This window comes from Vicia villosa, unplaced genomic scaffold (genome assembly GCF_029867415.1).
Source record: "Vicia villosa cultivar HV-30 ecotype Madison, WI unplaced genomic scaffold, Vvil1.0 ctg.003534F_1_1, whole genome shotgun sequence".
Classification (NCBI taxonomy): Eukaryota; Viridiplantae; Streptophyta; class Magnoliopsida; order Fabales; family Fabaceae; genus Vicia; species Vicia villosa.
Window position 1 is genome coordinate 86,390 of NW_026706229.1, and position 21,407 is coordinate 107,796.

A 21,407-nucleotide genomic window follows, 5' to 3' on the forward strand; every position below is an offset into this window, starting at 1 on the left:
ATAAAAGCAAGCAGATAATTCATTCACACAGTTATGGAGTTTCAGGCTTACCTCGAAAGTGAGAAATTTGGATTTCTGAGTTTGAAATGTCACAGGCCAAGATTATGACCTGAATGGCCTTCTCGATCCTAAAGTGATATGCTCGAAGCCTCGGATGAAGTGATAATATACAAGTAATGTGAAACTTACACAAAGGTTATATGACAACATCAAATTCAAAAGAAATTAATCTAAGAGAAGATATTTTTTTGTGATTTTTTTGGATGAAGTTAAGTTAATTAATAAGCTAATTAAACAAATAATTATACAAATAATTAAACTTAACAAGAAAAATAATTCTTTTTAATGTCACAAATTAGATTATACAAATATAAACCTAAATATAAAAAAGAAAATATTTTTGGAGTTTTTGATTGGTTGAAAATTAATTAATAGCAAATATTCACACAATTACTAATTAATTAACAAAATAAATTAATTAGGAAGAAAAATAAAATATTTTCAAGTCAAAAACTAATTAAACATTTTATCAACCTAAAAGTGAAACTAAAATATTTTTATGATTTTTAAAACTATTTTTGATTAATTATGTAAAGAAAAACAAATTAATTAAAGAAAATATTTAAACCAGGATCCTGTGTGGCGAGGCTGATGGTCTATAGTGGATCTGCAGGGCTCAGATGCGTTGGATATAATAAAGGGAATGATCTGATGGCCCAAAGAGTGAGGAGCATGGTAAGAGCGTGGTCAACAAAGCATATGACTGGTCTGAAATTTAAAAAACGCACGCGCGCAATCTGGCCAACCAGAGGACGCCATGTCCTCGTCTTCTACCTTGCAAACCTGTAAAAGTTTTAGCTACAAATTAGCTACGGATTCTTCCCAGCTATTTCGTAGCTAATCATCTCCGATCTCAAACCTGCACGAAACAAAATGAACAAACAAAATAGTAACCCAGATCAATCAAGTGACATGCCCTGAGCTCGAATATGCCCTTGTTGTCACCTAATTTGGCCTCTATTACAGATCCCTTTTTTTGAAGCTTCGAAACCCTAAAATGGCAACTCCATATACCTGCACTTAAACTCAAATTAAACAATCCAGAATCGTTCTACAAGTTCATATGATCATGAATATGTATTTAAAACAAATTTATGGTGCATGAATTAGTGTAATCGAATTCAAATAAAAGTCACTGAACCATGACTTATGGAGCTCGATTCTGTGAGCTTCAAGGCCTGGTAATGATTGGAATAGGTTCAGTGATACTTGAGGAAGATGTTTGAATGTTTAAATCTCACTGAATTGGCCTTAAATCCAAAATTCGAGTTTCAAGTTTCTTGCAAAAGTTTTGAAGTGTGAGAGGTGAATTTTGGCTCTGAATTGGTTTTGTTAAGATTCCAACAACTTCTAAATGGTATTTGGAAGAAGTTTGAACGACTCCTTTGGTTAGAACTTGAGAGAATTACCATTTGGGAATTCTAACCTCTTTAAGAACTTTGTGAAAATGGAAGAATGAGAAAACAAGTTCTTGGACAAGTTTTGGAGTCTTTTGCAAATGAAATGAGGCCTTCTATTTATAGGCAAAGAGTTATGAATTGGAGGGCAAGCAAGTGGAAAAGGCCATGATTGAATTTGTGGAAAAAGATGGAATGGAATATTTTTTCAATGATTACAAAGCTTAACCATGGTTAAGGAACTCAAGTGCATTCATCCAATCTTGAAAAATCTTATCTTAGATGCTTGGAATATGCTTTTGCTTTGGTCATTGCTTGCATCATGAAGCATCTTTGAATTATCTTTGAATTATCTCACTTTAATTGAATTTTAAATGAATAAAAATTCAACAAAAATGAAATAAAAGGTCATGAACCATGGATGTGTTGTGAATACCCTTGAACATATGAGAACCAAGATGAAATCACAAAATAATTGGCCTTTTTGAAAAAGAATCAAGTTTTGGTCATTACTTGTTTCATGCATTTTTCCAAAAAAAGGTCAACTTTATCAAGGCATATCTCTCTCAATTTTGATCCTATGAAAGTGTTCTTGTACTTTTTCGAAAGCTCAAGATGTCCTCTACAAGCCACTTTGGAAGATTTTTTGCATTTGAAAAAATTATCTTGATGATATGGGCTTTGACAAAAAACTGCTTTTTGTTAACTTTCAAAATGACCTGTAATGTTTTGGCTTATATCTCTTATGCGGAAGCATTTCTTGACCTCGGGCCCAACATCAAAGTTGTAGAAAATTGAATTTCCTTGAGAATGAGCTTTGGTTGTAATTTTTCTGATAAACTATGAGAGAGTTATGGCTGGTCAAAGTTCAGTTGACTTTTAGGTCAAAACCTTAATTTTGGCATTTTGAGTTTTGTTGATTTCTGAACTTTCCTTGATGAATTATGATCAACCTTTGATTAAATGATGAATATTTTTAACAAAATATTGATGTTGACAAAAAATTGTATTTTTGACTTTTGTTGACCACAGTTGATTCTTTTGTCAGACGATCCAAATTTTCACCTTTGATCAATCCTTGTGTGGGAGATTTCTCGAGCCAATAGATTAGGTCAAGATGATGCATTTGGGATCTTGAGTTCATGTCCCAAGCCATTAGGTCAAATATTGAGCAAAAGTCAGGAGTATGATGTCTTCAGTCAAAACCCTAATCTGGTTGATTCAAAGCCTTTGAGCTTGCTGAAATGAATCTTTGAGGACCAAATGTTGATTGTTGATGAAGATGGTTCATTTAAGATGAAGGGAGAACAAAACCCTAATTGGTTGTTACTTGTACTGATGAGTGATTTCTTGATTAAACCCTGCTGAGTCACAAGTAGAAAACACAATCTATGCAATTTGTTAGAGATGCAAATGATGCACATGATATGATATGAGGTGGTATCTTAGGTCAAAAATTGGGGTATGACAGATGCCCCTATTTAAGTTTCTTCAACCTGAGATATGAAGATTGAAAATCTTCGTTTTGATAGGGTGGAAGAGACTTAAATATCAGAAGACGCAAATTTTGGACCTAAGATACCAAAATCGCGAACGATGCAAGGATATTTTTACCGAGGGGATACCAAGAGATGATTCCACTGGGGACAAGGGATCGGGAAGGATGTCTCAATCCGTTTTAGGAAGAGAATCCTTTTTATCGAGAAAGCAAGTGTATGCTTCACCGGGGAATGATAGCTTTGTAAGAGAAAAGCTCACCTATCGACATTACCGACTATCAGCACAGTGATAGACTTGACAAAGAATAATGCGAAGGTAAAAGATATGAAACTGTATTACCGACTATCAACATGGTGATAGACATGACATGGTAAAAAGAGTTTCAAAGGTTCGGTTAATATTACCGACTATCAGCATGGTGATAGACATGATAAAAGTAATATAACCAGAACAAAAGGTTACCGACTACCAGCCTCGTGATAGCGGTTCTGAAGACATGATCAATTATCAGCCAAGTGATAAAATGATTCTGGAGACTTTGCTAGGGAAATTACTGGTTATTCAGCCTTGTGAACAGTAATAAGCCCTGATTGTCACATGGTCTTCATGATTGATTTCCTTGAGAGGAAAAATCTTTTGAAAGAAGCATAAACTGCTCAGATGATGAGGCTATTGTTTATGGTTCAACTTTTCTCGACTCTATTTGGGGAATCGGAATTTGAATCTCTGGTAAAGACAGGGTTCTATCCAAGAATGAACTGGAAAGAAACGGTCAAACAAGACTTTATACCCGTGAGGAATGAACTCAACTGGGGATTTTTTCCTTCGTTTTGGAGAGGAGAAGACCGAAGCAACCTTCTTCCACGAGGAATGATCTCAGTGGGGAACTGGAGAAAGAAGATGTTCTTTATGCTTATGGGTGACAACCTAATGGAGAGATGACACGCCCGTACCTGTTTCTTTTGGGGATAGATACATCCTAAACAAGTGATTTCAAAGCAAACACTGAAAAATGCAAGAATGCATAAATGATGCAAATATGTATGAATGATGAATGTCATGAATGTTGCATGCATGTTGACGATATTGACAGACAAAGAAGTGTATATTGGAGAAGGACCAACGTCGCAATACAACCAGATACTCGGCAAATGTTCTTCTACACAGTGCAGATAACACGGGTAATGAATGGCGTTGCATGCTTTAGACTTCTGTGGGGAAGACAAGCATCTTTTCTTCTTCACTGGAGATGAAAGAACTTCTTCACTGGGGATAAAAGAACTTTTTCTACCGTGAGGGGCAATTGGTCTGGGGAATTCTTTTTTGGGATAAGAATATCGTTGTCTCATAATCTCTTTTGAGAAAGAGAACAATTCTCAGGGAGAATCTTTTGTTCATCCTATGGAGACAGCTGTTGATGTTTCCTTCTGTTGTTCACAACTCAAAGGAAAGTTTCGCTTTTATTTTGAAAAAGAAAAGTAAATTCATTTAAAACTTCTTTTTTTTCTTTTTTTTTTCAAAAGTGAATAACACAATTAAAGCGTCATTTTGCAAGCTAGAAGAAATCAAGAATTGCAAATAAATGGGCACAAGGCTCAAATTTATTTAATAGGATGGTAATCAGCTAAAGGCGTGATTCCATGGAGTATTTACAAAAGTTGGAAATGGTAAATATGTGGAAAAGGCTACATTGAAAGCAATAACCACTATTATCCCTAACAACTTTGAGTTCCAAATGTGCTTGTCGCTTCAGATTGGCGATGATTTGATCGGAGATCCTTTGATGAAAAGACTCTTCAGGTGACGAAGTATGGACTAATGCAGTTACTTTGTCATAAATCCTTAATTTTTTCCTAGATTTCCCTTTCAGGTTTTCAATCTACCAGGATGAATTTTTCTGTTTATTGTCTCTAATTTTTGCCTGGACCGCCCTTTCGGGTTTTCAGTCCACCGAGACGCTCATTTTTGCCTAAGTCGCCCTTTGCGGGTTTTCGACTTACCGAGCTGTTCTTTTGTCTTTTTTAGACAAAGTATTTCTTGACTGCATCAGCATTCACAGGATGTGGGAGTTCATCACCATCCATGGTTGCAAGAGTCATGGCGCCGCCAGAAAATGTTCTTTTGACAACATACGGGCCTTCGTAATTAGGAGACCATTTGCCCCAAAAATCTGGTTGAAAAGACAAGATCTTTTTAAGCACGAGGTCGCCTTCTTGAAATTCACGAGGTCGAACCTTTTTATTGAAGGCTTGCTTCATCCTTGCTTGGTATAACTGTCCATGGCATAGAGCAGTCATACGTTTTTCTTCGATTAAGTTCAACTGATCGTATCTGCTTTGACACCATTCAGCTTCTGATAACTTAGTCTCCATGAGGACTCTCATTGATGGGATTTCAACTTCTACGGGGAGCACAGCTTCCATGCCGTATACTAGGGAGAAGGGATTTGCCCCTGTTGAAGTACGTACTGAAGTACGGTATCCATGTAAAGCAAATGGCAGCATTTCGTGCCAGTCTTTGTAAGTGATGACCATTTTCTGGACGATCTTCTTAATGTTCTTGTTAGCGGCTTCGACGGCGCCATTCATTTTTGGTCTATAAGGAAAAGAGTTATGATGCTCAATCTTGAATTCCTCACACAATTCTTTCATCATTTTGTTGTTCAAGTTCGAACCATTGTCAGTAATGATCTTGCTTGGAACACCATATCGGCAAATGAGGTTGTTATTGATGAACCTCACAACCACTTGTCTTGTAACGTTGGCGTAAGATACCGCTTTGACCCATTTGGTGAAGTAATCAATTGCCACCAAGATGAAACAATGACCGTTTGAAGCTTTTGGTTCGATCATTCCAATCATGTCGATACCCCACATGGAGAAAGGCCATGGAGATGAGAGAACGTTGAGTAGAGTTGGTGGCACATGGATCTTATCTGCGTAGATCTGGCACTTGTGACATCTTTTCACGTGTTTATAACAGTCAGATTCCATTGTCAACCAATAGTATCCCGCTCTTAAGATCTTCTTGGACATTGCATGCCCATTTGAATGCGTTCCAAAGGACCCTTCATGCACTTCATGCATTAACATGTCTGCTTCGTGTCTGTCCACGCATCTGAGCAAAACCATGTCGAAATTTCTTTTGTATAGCACATCTCCGTTCAGGAAGAAACTTCCAGAAAGCCTCCTTAGAGTTTTCTTGTCTTTGTTTGATGTCCCAAGCGGGTACTCTTGAGTTTGAAGGAAGCGTTTGATGTCGTGGAACCACGGTTTATCATCGATGACTGCTTCAGTTGCAAACACATAGGCGGGCCTTTCAAGGTGCATAATTCAGACTTTAGGCATATCATTCCGATGAATAACTTTGAACATGGAAGACAGAGTAGCCAAGGTGTCTGCCATTCGATTTTGATCTCGAGGTATATGATGCAATTCAACCTTGTTGAAGAAAGTCAACAGACGTCTTGCATAATCTCTGTAAGGAATCAAGCCAGGGTGGTAAGTTTCCCACTTGTTTTTGATTTGGTTGATCACGAGGGCTGAATCTCCATATATGTCTAGGATCTTGATCCTTAAGTCAATGGCTTCTTCGAGACCCATGATACAAGCTTCATATTCTGCGACATTGTTGGTACAATCAAATAGCAATCTGGCGGAGAAAGGGATATGGGTACCCTTGGGAGTGATGATGATTGCCCCAATTCCATTGCCAAAAGCGTTAACTGCTCCATCGAAAATTAGGCCCCACCTTGATCCAGGATCAGGACCTTCTTCAGGTAACGGTTCGTCAGAATCTTTCATCTCCAAGTACATGACATCTTCGTCAGGAAAGTCAAACTTGAGAGATTGATATTCATTAATTGGCTGATGCGCCAAGTGATCAGCGAGAATGCTTCCTTTGACCGCTTTTTGAGCACGGTACTCGATGTCATACTCGGATAACAGCATTTGCCATCGGGCAATCCTTCCTGTTAAGGCAGGCTTTTCAAAGACGTACTTGATGGGATCCATTTTGGAGATTAACCAAGTAGTATTGTTGATCATGTATTGGCGGAGACATTTTGAAGCCCAAGCCAAAGCACAACATGTTTTTTCGAGCATGGAGTAACGAGACTCACAATCTGTGAATTTCTTACTCAGGTAATAGATGGCATGCTCCTTCTTACCGGTTTCATCTTGTTGTCCAAGCATACAACCCATGGATTCTTCCAACACGGTAAGGTACATGATTAGTGGTCTTCCTTCAACCGGAGGAATCAATATTGGTGGTTCTAACAGGTATTCCTTGATACTGTCGAACGCTTTTTGGCAATCTTCAGTCCATACAACCCCTTGATCTTTGCGGAGAAGCTTTAAAATTGGCCCACAAGTAGTAGTCATTTGAGAGATAAATATGGAGATATAGTTCAATCGTCCGAGAAATCCTCTTGCTTTTCAGTTTTTGGTGCAGGCATCTCTTGAAACCCAAGAGCTTTCCAGATCTAACCCCAAAAGTAAATTTGTTAGGATTCAAGTGAAGCTGATATTTCCTTATTCGTTGAAACAACTTCAAAAGGTATTCAATATGTTCTTCTTCTGTGTTGGACTTGGCTATCATGTCGTCCACATAAACTTCAATTTCTTTATGCATCGTGTCATGAAAGAGAGTAGTCATTGCCCTTTGGTAAGTTGCGCCTGCATTCTTTAATCCAAATGGCATCACTTTGTAGCAAAAGGTACCCCATGGGGTGATGAAAGATGTCTTCTCCATGTCTTTGGGAGCCATCTTGATCTGATTATAACCGGAGAACCCGTCCATGAAGGAAAAGACGTTGAACTTAGCGGTGTTACCGACCAGCATGTCGATATGTGGTAATGGAAAGGCATCTTTTGGACTGGCCTTGTTCAAGTCACGGTAATCAACACACATTCTGACTTTGCCATCTCTCTTCGGAACTGGCACTATGTTGGCTAACCATTGAGGATACTCTGAGGTGAAGAGAAAACCTGCGTCGAGTTGTTTTTGAATTTCCTTTTTGATTTTGTTAGCCATATCAGGATGAGTCCTTCGCAATTTCTGCTTAACTGGCGGACATTCTGGCTTCAATGGCAAGTAATCATGAACAATATTGGTATCCAACCCAGGCATGTCTTGGTAGGACCAAGCAAACACGTCAACATATTCTTTGAGAAGATCTATCAGCTTACTCTTGATATCAGCATCAAGCAGCAATCCAATGGTCACTTCTTTTTTGTCTTCTTCAGAACCCAAGTTGATTCTTTCTAAAGGATCTTTGTGAGGCAGAATGGCTTTTTCCTCGTGCTTAAGTAATCGAGAGATCTCGTCTGAGATCTTTTCTTCTTCCTCTTCTTCGGCTTCAAACACAGGAAACTCAAAGTTGGGAGAGGGCATAGGGTTATTGCATTCAATGGGTTTATCAATAGTAAATCTGCACATATGATTTATGCTTGTTTCAGAAAAAACTATGAATGCAACAGTGTATGTAGATTTTCGAAAAGTTTTTTTTTGGTTTTTTAGGATTACCATTTCCAGAAAAAGCAAAAAATAAAACACATAGTGTAGGGAATTTAAAATGACACTTTATTTATGATTCATTTTTGAAACAAAGCCCTAAACACAAACTCATTTGTCTTGGGCAGGACAAAGAGGGAAACTTTTAAAAACAAATCCCTATACACAAACTTATTTGGGCAGGACAAAGAAAAAACATTTAAAAGCAAAGCCCTATAAAACATCTCTCTGCTTTGGGCCAGGCAGGAGGTCAAAATAACAGCGAGGTGATTACTTCGAGCGGTGAACAACATTTGGAACGTCGACAACTTTCTAGTAGCAACGAACTCCTCTGTGTATTATGTATTCAGGCAGACTTTTCTCGGAATCATCTTCAGTGATGACATTGACCGTTGGTCGAGCAGGATTTGAAGGTCCTGGTTTGTCAACCTTGTTCTTTGTAGTGCTGAGACGATCCTCTTCTGCTTCTTGAAGACCATAAGATGAGTCACATGTATTCTTAAGAGGCACATGCTCTGGATCTTCAGGATATAAGTCCCAATCTTCAGGATGAAGAGATTCATTGTCAGAGACACTTTCCAAGTCAACTACGGGGCCATCTTCCCCATCATCTTCAAAAATGGCGTTTATGTGAGAATAAACGTCTTCAGAGTTATCAACTTTGGTAGATGCGTTGAAGTTGAAATCTTCAGGGATCTCAAGTTGCTGTGAAAATTGAGAGAGCTTGTAGGCCTCTTCTGGTTGACTGTTATATTCAAAGGGATCTCCCCATCCAGTTGGTTGGATGTCTTCGATCGAAATTTTTGAACTTTCAGGTGCAGTATATTTCACCATATAATCATACTTGCCACTTGGTTGTCCCAAGGTATCCCAAACCTCTGCAGGAACAGGCTCAGTTTCTTTGCCTTTGGGTTTCTCTGAAGGAGGATAAAACGGTGCATATGGTTCTTCCTGAGATAGATATCCCGAGTCATTGAGATAACATTTCCATTCTTCTTCAGTATCGGAGAGACCTTCTTTGGTACACTCTTCGATAAGAACATTAACCTCTTGAGGAATCGGGTTAAGGAACCCTCCACTAAGGAACGTTTCTTTAATTGGACGAAGGGTTTCATCCTTCTTGGTGCAATTTGAGAACATCGGTGAACATCCGAGTCCTGCTATGGTTTCATTGTTCATAGGGATCACAACTTGCCCCCAGCCAGTGGTAGTGCCATCTTTTACTACCTTCACTGCCTCTTTGTAAGAAGAGATTGATGCTTTCTTTTTGGAAGATTCTTCTTCTAAAGAGAAACCTTGGAACTGCGTTCCTTCCACATTATCAGCGCCAATGAAAGAGAAAGTGGATAAGTGGCTCACCATCAAGGCTTGCTCCGCACTTATTATTACCAATTTTCCATTTGTTACAAATTTTAACTTTTGATGGAGCGTAGACGTTACTGCCCCTGCTTCATGGATCCAGGGTCGTTGAATGTCCATGACCTGGAAGGTGATTTGAAATGTATGTGGACCAATTGTCATGGGAAGGCTGACTTCGCCAATAACAGATTTTCACGATCCATCAAATGCTTAGACTACTACACCACTGAAATTCATAGGCATTCCTTGGTAAGACAAGCGAGCAAGAGTCGTCTTTGGCATCACATTCAAGGAAGATCCGGTGTCTACCAGCACGTTGGACAAAGAGTCTGACTGGCAGTTCATAGAAATGTGTAGAGCAAGATTGTGATTTCTACCCTCCTCGGGGAGTTCTTCATCACAGAAGCTTAAATTGTTGCAAGCTGTTATGTTGGCTATTATTCCATCAAAGTGGTTAATAGTCACATCGTGATCTACCAAAGCTTGATCCAAAACTCTCATCAAGGCCTCCCTATGGGCTTCAGAGTTTAAAAGCAACGAAAGTATTGAGATCTTTGAAGGAGTCTGCATAAGCTGATCCATAATTTTGTATTCGCTTCTTTTGATAAGTTTCAAGATTTCATCAAAGTCAGGATTGACATTAGTTCCACTGGATTGGCCAACATCAGTGCTTGGATTACTGATAGGAGTTTCCATAGGATTTCGCACCGGTGTATCAACAGGATTTTGTCTGGTTGCAGGAGCAACGGGCTGCTTTGGAGGTAGTGGAGTGTACACACGTCCACTTCTTGTTACCCAACTCACATCAGCGATGTTTACGACAGATGAAAGAGTAGGTATGGGAACTTCTTGTCCATTCTTTATCATTGTTGCGTTGTAGTTGTAAGGAACTTCTTTGTCAGAGTCATAAGGAACAGGTCCAGGTAGACAAATGATCAAAGGAACGACAGGAACCCTTGGTTTGTTGTAGGTAGCCTCTATGCGCTCTGGCATGTTGAAATGAGGAACAATGATGTTAACTTTAGGCATTACCGAGTTGATATCTGAGACTAAATGCTCATGCGGATAACATCCTATCATGTTAACTTCATCTTCATTCCTATTTCTGAAGATTTGAATAGTACCATCATCCAGCAATACTTGAAGATCTCTTCTCACAGTCGAACATCCATGAGGATCTACACAACATATGCTACATGAACCATAGTGATGTCGGCGAAAGTCTCGCATTTGACAGAGAGTGGCGTGCATTTGTACCAAATCTACTCTTGACAAGTTTATGTCGTAGATTTTGTATTGGCCAGGGCCTTCACGTACTAGGTTTACAGCATGCCCTCCATGATTGGGCATTGGATTTGCTTGCACATTTGGATTCAAATTTCTGAAAGAGAGGGGGTTTGATCTAACCAACCTCTGAACTTCATGTTTCAAAGCTTTGCAATGCTCGAGATCATGGCCGGGTGCTCCTTGATGATAAGGGCACGAGATCTCAGCTTTCTACGACCATGGGAGTTTCTCAGGTACTGGTGTTGGTGCTTTAGTTTGAACAAGACCTCTTTCAATCAAAGCAGGATACAACTCTGTGTAGGTCATTGGAATCGGATCGAACTGTGGAGCTCTTTGCACACGATTCTGATTGTTGTTGAACTATTGAGCCTGTTGTCGAGGCTGTTGTTGTTGAAACTATGGGGTAAATCCCGGATTTGGTGCTGCATTATCGGCTGGTGCGATAGCAGCAATCTGTCATTGACGATTGACGTTTCCTCTTGGCTTTCCTTGGGATACCATGTCAACACTTTGTTCTTTCTTCTTTAGGAAACTACTTCCGAACTTTTTGATTCCGCTTGAAGATCCACCTTCCTTAGTTAGACGTCCGATTCAGAGTCATTCTTCTAGACGCATCCCCATGTTTACCATTTCGGTGGAATCACTTGGAGCACTAGCAATCATGCGTTCATAATAAAACGGGCCAAGAGTATTTAAGAAGATCTTTGTCATCTCTTTCTCTTTTAACGGTGGATTAATCTGAGCAGCAGTTTCTCTCCATCGTTGGGCATATTCTTTGAAAGCTTCATGGTCTTTTTGAGCCATGGATCAGAGCTGGTCTTTGTCTGGAGCCATATCCGAGTTGTATTTGTATTGTCGGACAAAGGCCTCGCCTAGGTCGTTGAAAGTCCGAATGTTGGTGCTATCCAATCATGTGTACCACTTCAGTGCGGCACCAGTCAAACTGTCTTGAAAGTAATGGATGAGCAACTGATGATTATCTGCATAGGTAGACATCTTCCTAGCATACATCACGAGATGGCTTTGTGGACAAGAACTACCTTTGTACTTCTCAAAGTCAGGGACCTTGAATTTAGCTGGTATTTGTACGCTGGGAACTAGACATAGCTCCTAGGCATTCTTTCCGAACAAGTCTTTCCCATGGATAGCTTTGACTTTTAGTTGTATCTTGTTAAATTGCTCTTGGAGATCTTCCATGAGGTTACGCTGATTTGTGCTATCACCTTGATCATGATGAATCTCATTGTCTCCGTAGGGAACAGTGTGAACCATAGGAGTTGCAACCGTCATAATGGGTTGAGAAACCAACATAGTGACTTGAGAAAAGGTTACCCCCTGATTTGGAGTAAACACTGAACTTTGTGCAGCAGGTGCTTCAGTTGTGGATGTTGGAATCCCAGAGAAATTATGGCGAAAACCTGTACCGAAGCTGAAAGGCGTGCTCCAACCTTCATGCATGGAGAAAGATGGAATGCTGAATGCAACTGTAGAGACTGGAGTAGTGATCTCAGATATCACTATTGCTTGACTGTTGGGTGGGGGCTGCTGATTCTGCACGGCCATTGAGGAGTCAACCATAGTAGTGAGACTTGGAGGGTGGTCACTGTACCACGAAGCTCGATATTCTCTTGGCCAAAGTTTTCCATCACTCTTCTTTTGCTTGAACGAGTATTGTATCTGTGATCTGATTGCGAGCGCGGTCAAGAAACTTTGAGGCGCGACAGCTTGACAGTCTAATGGAGAAAAATCCAAAAGATGAGACTCTAGACAACAGACTCGAAATGCAGAATGATGCATGCAAAAAGTTTATGATTTTTTTCCAAATATTTAAAGATTATTTTCTTGCAAACATTTGAACACAAACTATTCTTTTATTAAAATGCTGGGAAAAGGTTACAACATTGGAGCGTAGCTCCTACAGAAGCAAATGATAATAAAAACTAAACAATCCTAAGCATCCTCATCGGATGAAGAACCAAATGCGTTATGCAGCTTGAGCTTCATGATTTCTTTCCCATAGTAAGCTTTCAACTCGGCCTTTTCGGTCCTTAGCTTGTCAACAACATTCTTCCAATCGTCAGGAGTTGGAGCGTTGCTTGTTGAGCCTTTAAGCTTTTTCTTGCTTTCTTTGATGTACCTCCTGATTACAGTGTCTTTTCGACGGATCTTCTCATATTTACTCATGAGCCATCCATCTTGACAGTAGAGGGTTTCTTCGTGATCTTTCACCCGTTTCTTCAACTTTCTATTTTCCACATCAGTCTTACGAAACTTGTCTTCCCAAGCGTCTTTTTCTAATCTCATCTTGGCCAAAGTATCTTGGTATTCCTCCATAGTGTCAATAGGAATGTTGGGTAGTTGAGATACCACAGGGAACATGAGTTTTTCATAATCATAAGGCATTTGAAACTCCTTTGCTCTTTTCTTCACCCAACACGTGTAGGTGTCCATGGCAATGCAGTTCCTTACCCCATCTTTTTCTTTCCTTCGGATGTCGTACCAAGCTCTCACCATTCTTTTCTTTAAACCTTGAGGATCCTCCCCCTCTTTATAGAAGTAGCTTTCCACTGTGAGACCAATGGGTTTAGCTGAATTTGCATACCCGAGTTTTCGTCGGGATAAGATCGGATTGTAGTTAATTCCTCCTTGTGTACCAATGAGGGATACGTTGGCGAACTCTCCACAACTATCAATGGTTTCTGTACCACAGCGAGCCAAGGTATACCAATGAATATCATTATTAGTAAGGGACATAAGTCTTCGAGGCCAACGCAAACCTTCTCGATTTTCCGTGAAAATAGGAGACTTAGGTAAGTGTGAAACAATCCATTTGAACAAAATAGGTGCACAACATACAATGATCCCGTCGCCTTGGCGATTTCTGTGATGGACAAAGAAATACATGTCACCAAGCAAAGTCGGAACATGATTTCCAATCAAAAAGATTGTTATGGCGTTGATATCAACAAAGTCGTTGATGTTGGGAAACAGAACCAACCCATAGATGAGCAAAGCTAGTATAGCTTCAAAAGCTATCATGCTACTAGTTTCGACGAAATCAAAAGCTTTCTTCATTAGGAACTGCGAAGTCAAACCCGGGAGATTTCCTTTGGTAGTCCAATTACTGTCTACTTCGGATTTCTTCAAGTGAATACTTGCTGCAATGACTTGTGATTTAGGAATGGCTTCCAAACCATTGAAAGGTATTTTGTCAGACACAGGAATACCCAAAAGATTGGCATATTCTTCCAAGGTTGGTACCAACTGGTAGTCTGGAAAGGTGAAACACCGGTAGACGGGATCATAGAACTGAACCAGAGTTTTGAGAAGTCCTTCATCAACATGAGTGTTCAAGATAGGCAAAAGCTTTCCATGGCTTTTCCTAAAATCGGAAGGATCTTGTACAAAAGATGCTAACTCTCTCAGTCTTTCCATATTAGGCGCTTTGAAACCGTACTTTTTGGTATGCCTTTTTACCCATTCCATAACTTAATCCTATAATGTTTGCAAAGAAAATTCTCTAAATGTTTTTGGAAAAATCATGTTTTTATGAAAAGATGGATTTTCAATGAATGTATGAATGCATGGATGCATGAATGCCACATATACAAACATGGTAAAGCAAACATGATAATACAAACATGGTAATGCAAACATGGTACACATAGGTTCAAAGGTTCAACGTCACGAGCATGAGGTCAAAGAACCAAACATGGGATAGTACTAGGGGTTAATCACCTGCACAACATGTTCTACTGATACGTCAGAGTCTACATTTTTCTTTCGGATATTACCGGCTTGCACAACTGAACTTGTGAGCTAGCAATATTCTCAAGAAAAACTCGCCTGAGTGTGGCTCTCCGCATGACAACTAATCCAAGTCTTCACCTGAATAGTTTCTGCGCCACAACCTAATAAGGCCAGGATGGGTTAATGGGTTCTGCGGCCAACTCAGCTTCTACAGTTCAATGAAAGCAACAATGTCTTCGCAACTGAACTTGCTAAACATATACTACCAACAAGGAACCTCCACTGAGCGGAAGGATTCTCATGACGGCTTGTTAAGGACTGAACTCCTTGTATGCCATACATGACTATACCCTCCACCTAATTCTTATGTGTACTTAATCCGGGTTAGGATTTGTCCATAATGTATCACTTGTAACAGAACCACACAAGTAACAGAACCACAGAACCACACATGTAACAAGAATGAAATGAAAACATAACAATTAGAATTAACCCTTTCTTTGGAAACAATAAAAAGATCTTCCCCAGTGAAATCGCCATTTTTCTGTCGCGTGAAAATCGGGATGAGACACCGGATGCCTTCTCTGGGCTCGATGCTCAAGAAAATGATTTTTTTTGTTTTTGTCAAGACCAAACTTTTTATTGTTTCCAAAGCAGGAAAAGGAAAAAAGTTGCACAAACCTTAAAAGATATGCAATGCAAATAATACAAAATTAAAAGCAATGCAAAAGGGGGGAGAGATTCCGGGTAAGAGGGTTGGTTATACGAAGGGAAGGTATTAGCACCCTACGTATCTATAGTACTCTATAGTTTTCTTTGTTATGTTTGTCTGTTTATTTCTTTCTATGCTATTAGGGAGGTTTTCTGTTGTGAGATAGGTGGGACCTAAGGTGTTTGTTTGATTATGCTCGCAAAGATCATCGCAATCCTCTGCATACATATCCCTTAGAGGGAATCAGAGCATCTGTAGCTCGGGGTCTACGGGTGCTAAGGTTTGAGTGGTTTGAGGGAGATAGAAGTTTTGCTCGCCAAGGAATAAGACCTTGTGCCTACGTATTCTCAAAGGGATGTTGAGAAAGTCAGAGCAATCATAGTTCCCACTTATGCTAGTGGAAGCAAAGGATAAGAGACAAATGTCATCTAAATGCTCGATGTATCTAATCTCTTTCATCACATACATCTGTTTGATTTTGTTTGAATCTTTTCATTATAAGACCTGGGCTGGGCCACTTATGGTTCTTAGAATGATAAAGATGATTTTTGTTTAGCCAGCCTTGTGGCAAAAACAAGTTTGATTAGCCAGCCTTGTGGCAAAAACTTTTGATAAGTCAGCCTTGTGGCAAAAAGTTTTGATAAGCCAGCCTTGTGGAAAAAACTTTTGATAAGCCAGCCTTGTGACAAAAAGTTTTGATAAGTCAGCCTTGTGGCAAAAGGTTTGATTGATTAGCCAGCCTTGTGGCAAAAGGTTTGATTGATTAATTGTGATGATATAGAAGAGATACTCCTATCATAGAGATGATAAATGTCTAATCTCCTAGGGTATTTGATTTGGATATGGGGATGCTTTTAAGAAGCCCGTGGGTCCTTGTATGAAGCCCAAGAGGAGGCTATCCGAGGGTCCTTGCATTGTAAGCCCAAGAGGAGGCTATGGGAGGGACAATCGAGGGTCCTTGCATTGTAAGCCCAAGAGGAGGCTTTTGGAGGGACAATCGAGGGTCCTTGCATTGTAAGCCCAAGAGGAGGCTATGGGAGGGACAAGTCGTTTGTACGAAGCCCAAGAGGAGGCATGGTATAGTTGGTTTGAGCTCTTAGAGCGATTTCACCGGGAAACCATACTCTATGTCGTAACCTAAACTAAGGGAGATTCTTTGCACGAAGCCCAATAGGAGGCTATGGGGAACCTAGTGTTGTACTAAGTTGAACAAATATATATATATATATATATATAACATGAACAAGCATATGAACAAGTATGAACAAGTATATGAACAAACATGAACAAGCATATGAACAAATACATATATGACAAAGTGTGTGTACATTGGAGTTTATGAAGGAAATATACCTTTAAGGATGAACGACTTGTCAAAAAAGGTTATGTACACGGGAATTGGGACTTATACTCGGGGAGAGGCCCAATGAGTTTATTCAAAGCTATGTAAACAAATATTTACAAAGGGGGTTGGGACTTATACCTTGAGGGAGGCCCATGTTGTTTTTTAAAAGGTTTTGATTTAAAACAAAAGTTTTGCAAAAGCACTACAAGAAACTTGACAAATTGCGACGGTTATTTTGGCTGATTACGACGGTTAAAACCGCCGCAATTTGCAATCTACGACGGTTGCAGCACCGTCGCAGAAACGTGTGTCGCCAGAGTGTATTGCGACGGTTACAAAAACCGCCACTCCAACTGTCGTTATTAATCGCGACGGGTATGAAACTGTCATAAATTGCAAATAGCGACGGTTATAAGCTGTCGTCAATTTCTATATGAATTTTTTTCAACTCTAGCTGCGACAGTTAGCAAACCGTTGTGAGTTTGAAATCCTGACTGTTTAAACCGTCATAATTTAATTTACGATATTCTTTTTTTAATAATATTTTTTATTAAAATTATTATCATTTCAAAGAGTTATTGAAAAATATTTTAATTTTTTTTAATAATATCTTTTTCATTTAAATTATTATCATCTCAAAGAGTTATTTAAAAGCATATCAAATATTTATTGAATTGATCAATTACTAACAAATTAAAGTTATTGACAAAAAATCATATGGAAATTTACTAATAAAAACTTACAATATCTCAAATCTTACCTAATAATACCCATTGAATTTTTTCATAAGCAAAGATTTATTAAAGGAGTACAAGGAATATTCAACTCATTACAAATTAGAATCCTTAATAAACAAGCCACCAGATATAAGTTCAATATATTAGAATTACAATCTACCTACCCTTTTTAGTTTATTATCACCCACTCTCACGTGAGAGTCTTGACAAAGTTAAGCGTTTTGATAGCATCTTTGCAGCCATCTTGAAACAGTATACAATATCTCAAAAATGAATATGACCTGCAAGAGGAAATAAATGCTTAGTTAAGAATTTTTCTTCGAGTAGGAGATCAAAACAAAGTGCTAAAAAGGTTCTAGAGTACAAGCTTGGTCTTTTAAAAATACTAAAAAAAGCACATTAAGATTTCAGATGATGAAAGAGTTTCCAACCCTATTATCCTTTTGAAGAAACTTTTATTAATCTTCACTTAATCAATCTATTTCCTCTTTCTATCTACATAATAAGGATAAGCATAATAAGGATAAGCATTGATCTAATTGAAGTAAAAAACAGGCTAATAAATAAACAGGTAGGTAGACAAATATTGAGTAAACAATTTAAAGATAACTTTTTGGAATTTGTGAAGTGAGAAAGTTACAACCTTCATAATAGATCATAGTTAAAACCACCAAACCAAGCAGTTGCAAAGTTGAAGCTAATGAAACAACAAGAAAAATAGAGAAACTAATACTTACATAGTCAACATGTTATCAATAAACAAAAGGTTGACACGTTGTAGAGGCCTTTGGGGCAAAATCCCCAAGAAAAACAATGAAGATGAAATACATTTTTTGTTTTCCTTTGTCTTCTATTCCATTCCACTAGTATATGATATTCAATTGAACCACACCTGTATGTTGACAGAGCAACCAGAGGTGTGACCTTGTTGTTTCAATCTTTGTGCCACCTATATGTTGACCAAGAAAACTATCTTCAGAATTGAGCAGTTCAGAGCAAAATAAAACATAAACCGGATCATATTACGTAAAGAAATTAAAACATATTTTGTACTCACAAGAACATGTGGCTGGTTTTTGGCATCAGGATATGCCTCAGGTGGTTTAGTCAATGTCTTTATGATGACATATATTTTCGATTCTATTTGTCTGTTCCGCATTTCTTCTTGTACCTGCATTATAAAACTAACAATCAATTGTTGGCACAAAATGGTGACAATCTGTATCTAGTGGCAAATTCTTCTTTAACCCCAATGTGAATTGAAAGAAAAGATGGAGCTTTAGCATAAACTTTCTGGAAGTTCTCTTAGTCAATTGGAAGTGTTTCTCCTTTTATTAACTTTCCTACAATGTAACATTATGCAATTCGGGATTAACTCTAAGGATTAATGAAAGTGGAGAAATATACAAGATGAGAATCATTCAAACATTAACAACAACAAAAATTATAAACACTATAATTTGAAACCAACCAAATGTGTCCCATCTGGTAGCATTTGATATTATGATTTTGGCAAAGAACTCTCTTCCATCGGAAAGTCTCACTCCTACCTACAAAAGTATGGTACAGTTTTAGTGTCATTAACTCACCAACCAACATAAAAAATACAGATTCGTTAACATTGCCTTGTCTTTCTCTGTATTTGTTTGAGGAACAATCCCAAATGTATATAGAGAGATACCAACAAATCCATGTCCTTGCGCCTGCAATGTAATTAATTAGTCTCTATGGAATGATGAACATTACTTGCCTATAAAGCTTCTGTACTTTATTCTATACAATCTCACAGCTGAAGAATGAGCTAACAAAATATGATGTGCAGCCAGGTAAGGTTCAAATGTTGAGTTTCCCTTAGAGCTCACTATCATACACAATGGAGGTGAACATCATTGAGGTGAGCTGATTCCCTGATCGTAACTTCCCATGGCAAAGATATTGGGCTTGCTCAGAGTTGTCCAATATTTGACTCTATCTCCAAACTCTCTAAAACACATGTCTGCATAGTTCGTGAAGTCTTTTCTGCATCGACATTTGAAACATAATTCTCAGTTCTGTCAAAAAAAGTTGCAAGATAAGAACATTTATTCCTAAGCATTATTTTTGGGATGTTTTTCCTAGATTTAAAGGTGTCACACCTTATTTTATACATTATAATTCATACACAGAAACACGTAACATTCATGACATGACGACTAATCCATCCTTCATAGTCATCTTCAAGTGCTTGTGGAAGATTATAGTTGTGTAGTGTGACATGTGGTTGGATACCTGCATAAGGGAAAGCCTTCCATTGTTAAAAGAAACATAACTCTTCTCATGTTTTAAACTTTGAATGAAGTCTTAATTAAGGCATCTTTTGTTTTATCTTGAAACAAATTAAGAGACTTGTATCGAACCATTGCTAATGAGTTCATTGATGAGATTGTTGTAGTACTGCAGTCCCTTTAGATTGACGGGTCCTCTACCATCTGAGGAGAATTAAAAACATTTGCAAAAGTTTAAGTACGTTAAATTGCAATACCAAATCATATTCTAACTGATCAAATTAATGATGAGATGAAACATGAAGAAGAGAAGGATTGAATTAATAACCGAACCAACATGTGCAAAGGTATCCCATATGCTAGCATTTCTTTCATCTTCATTAGCAGCTCCTTCCACTTGATAATCACCAAAAACAAAGTCAAGTGGAAAGTCACTTATGCTATAATCACCACCACCTCTCACATGAACTCCCACACTCAAACTAAGGATAAAAACTAACAAAGACAAGACAAAACATGCTTCTGGTTTCATTATTATCAAAATAATAGTAATATTTACGTTTTTAATTTTGTAAGAGCCTCAAGTATATATTGCATTAATTAGAGGGTGTATCATGTTTCTATATAAGATATTGTCAACTTGTCAACATAGTATTATATTACAACATTTTTTTTAAAGGTATACTAAATTATTGATTTTTTGTGTTCACGATTACGAAGGACCGATGAAAATTAGTTACTGTGTTAAAGAATTTTAGATTCAATTTTGATTATTCAAATTTAAATTTAAAGATCATTAAATAAATAAATATATATTATAGGTCATATATTAGAGTGTAGATTATGAAGAACTAAAAGCAATCAATTCATAACAATGCATATCTTGAAGATTCAAGTCTAACTCTTGTATACTAAAAGTCTAAGCTTCAAATCTAACTATTCTTGGTGTTTCAACAACCCTGTTCCTAAATACAATGTAATGTTTAAACAACCACTTTATCATCAAATAAAAAAGGATAAGAAGCATTGAGAAAACCTTGTGTGTAATGGGCAATTGATTCAATTGATTCATACCAACAGGGTCATGTGTTAGAACAAGATTTGTTCTGATCAATTATCTTAGTTTTGATGATAACAATAATATGAATTTTGCTTAAGATAATATGGTACTCTAATCCAATGCAATTTCCTTTTCAGGAAATATATAAAGAGTATGCATAATTCAGCGCTCAGAAGCTTTGTCTCAAATGGTTCAGCATGCAACATCAGAACATGGTCTGGCAAGACATCAGAAGATGGTCGAAGCAGAATCAGAACATGGATCTATGGAAGCATCAGAAGAACAAGAGAACAGAAGCACTGAAGTTCTGATGGTATCACGCTCAGAAGCACTTCAAGGTCAGAAGATCAGAAGATGCTTTGCACCAAGCTGTTTGACTCTGATGATAATCAAACGCTGTATTTACAAACATCAGATCAGAA

At 38.1% G+C, this 21,407-nt stretch overlaps 1 protein-coding gene across 1 annotated transcript; it reads right to left on the bottom strand.

Moving 5' to 3' along the window:
• Positions 1 to 869: 869 nt before the first annotated feature.
• Positions 870 to 20,457, bottom strand: LOC131641149 (hydroxyisourate hydrolase-like). Its single transcript, XM_058911464.1, has 8 exons — positions 20,259 to 20,457; positions 20,058 to 20,129; positions 19,823 to 19,929; positions 19,089 to 19,211; positions 18,719 to 18,832; positions 18,554 to 18,610; positions 1,075 to 1,111; positions 870 to 919 (listed from the first exon to the last, which is right to left on the bottom strand). Exons 1-8 carry the CDS (start codon positions 20,455 to 20,457, stop codon positions 870 to 872), a joined length of 759 nt encoding a protein of 252 aa, XP_058767447.1.
• Positions 20,458 to 21,407: the final 950 nt, after the last annotated feature.

Bases quoted from the DNA above. Each gene is read 5' to 3' on its own strand.
- LOC131641149 (XM_058911464.1), bottom strand. From the start codon at position 20,457: ATGAAACCAGAAGCATGTTTTGTCTTGTCTTTGTTAGTTTTTATCCTT. The intron at 19,930-20,057 runs GTTCGATACAAG...TCCCTTATGCAG, and splicing joins CAATGAACTCATTAGCAATG to GTATCCAACCACATGTCACA. The intron at 18,833-19,088 runs GTTTGAATGATT...TTTATAATGCAG, and splicing joins TAATTTTTGTTGTTGTTAAT to GTACAAGAAGAAATGCGGAA.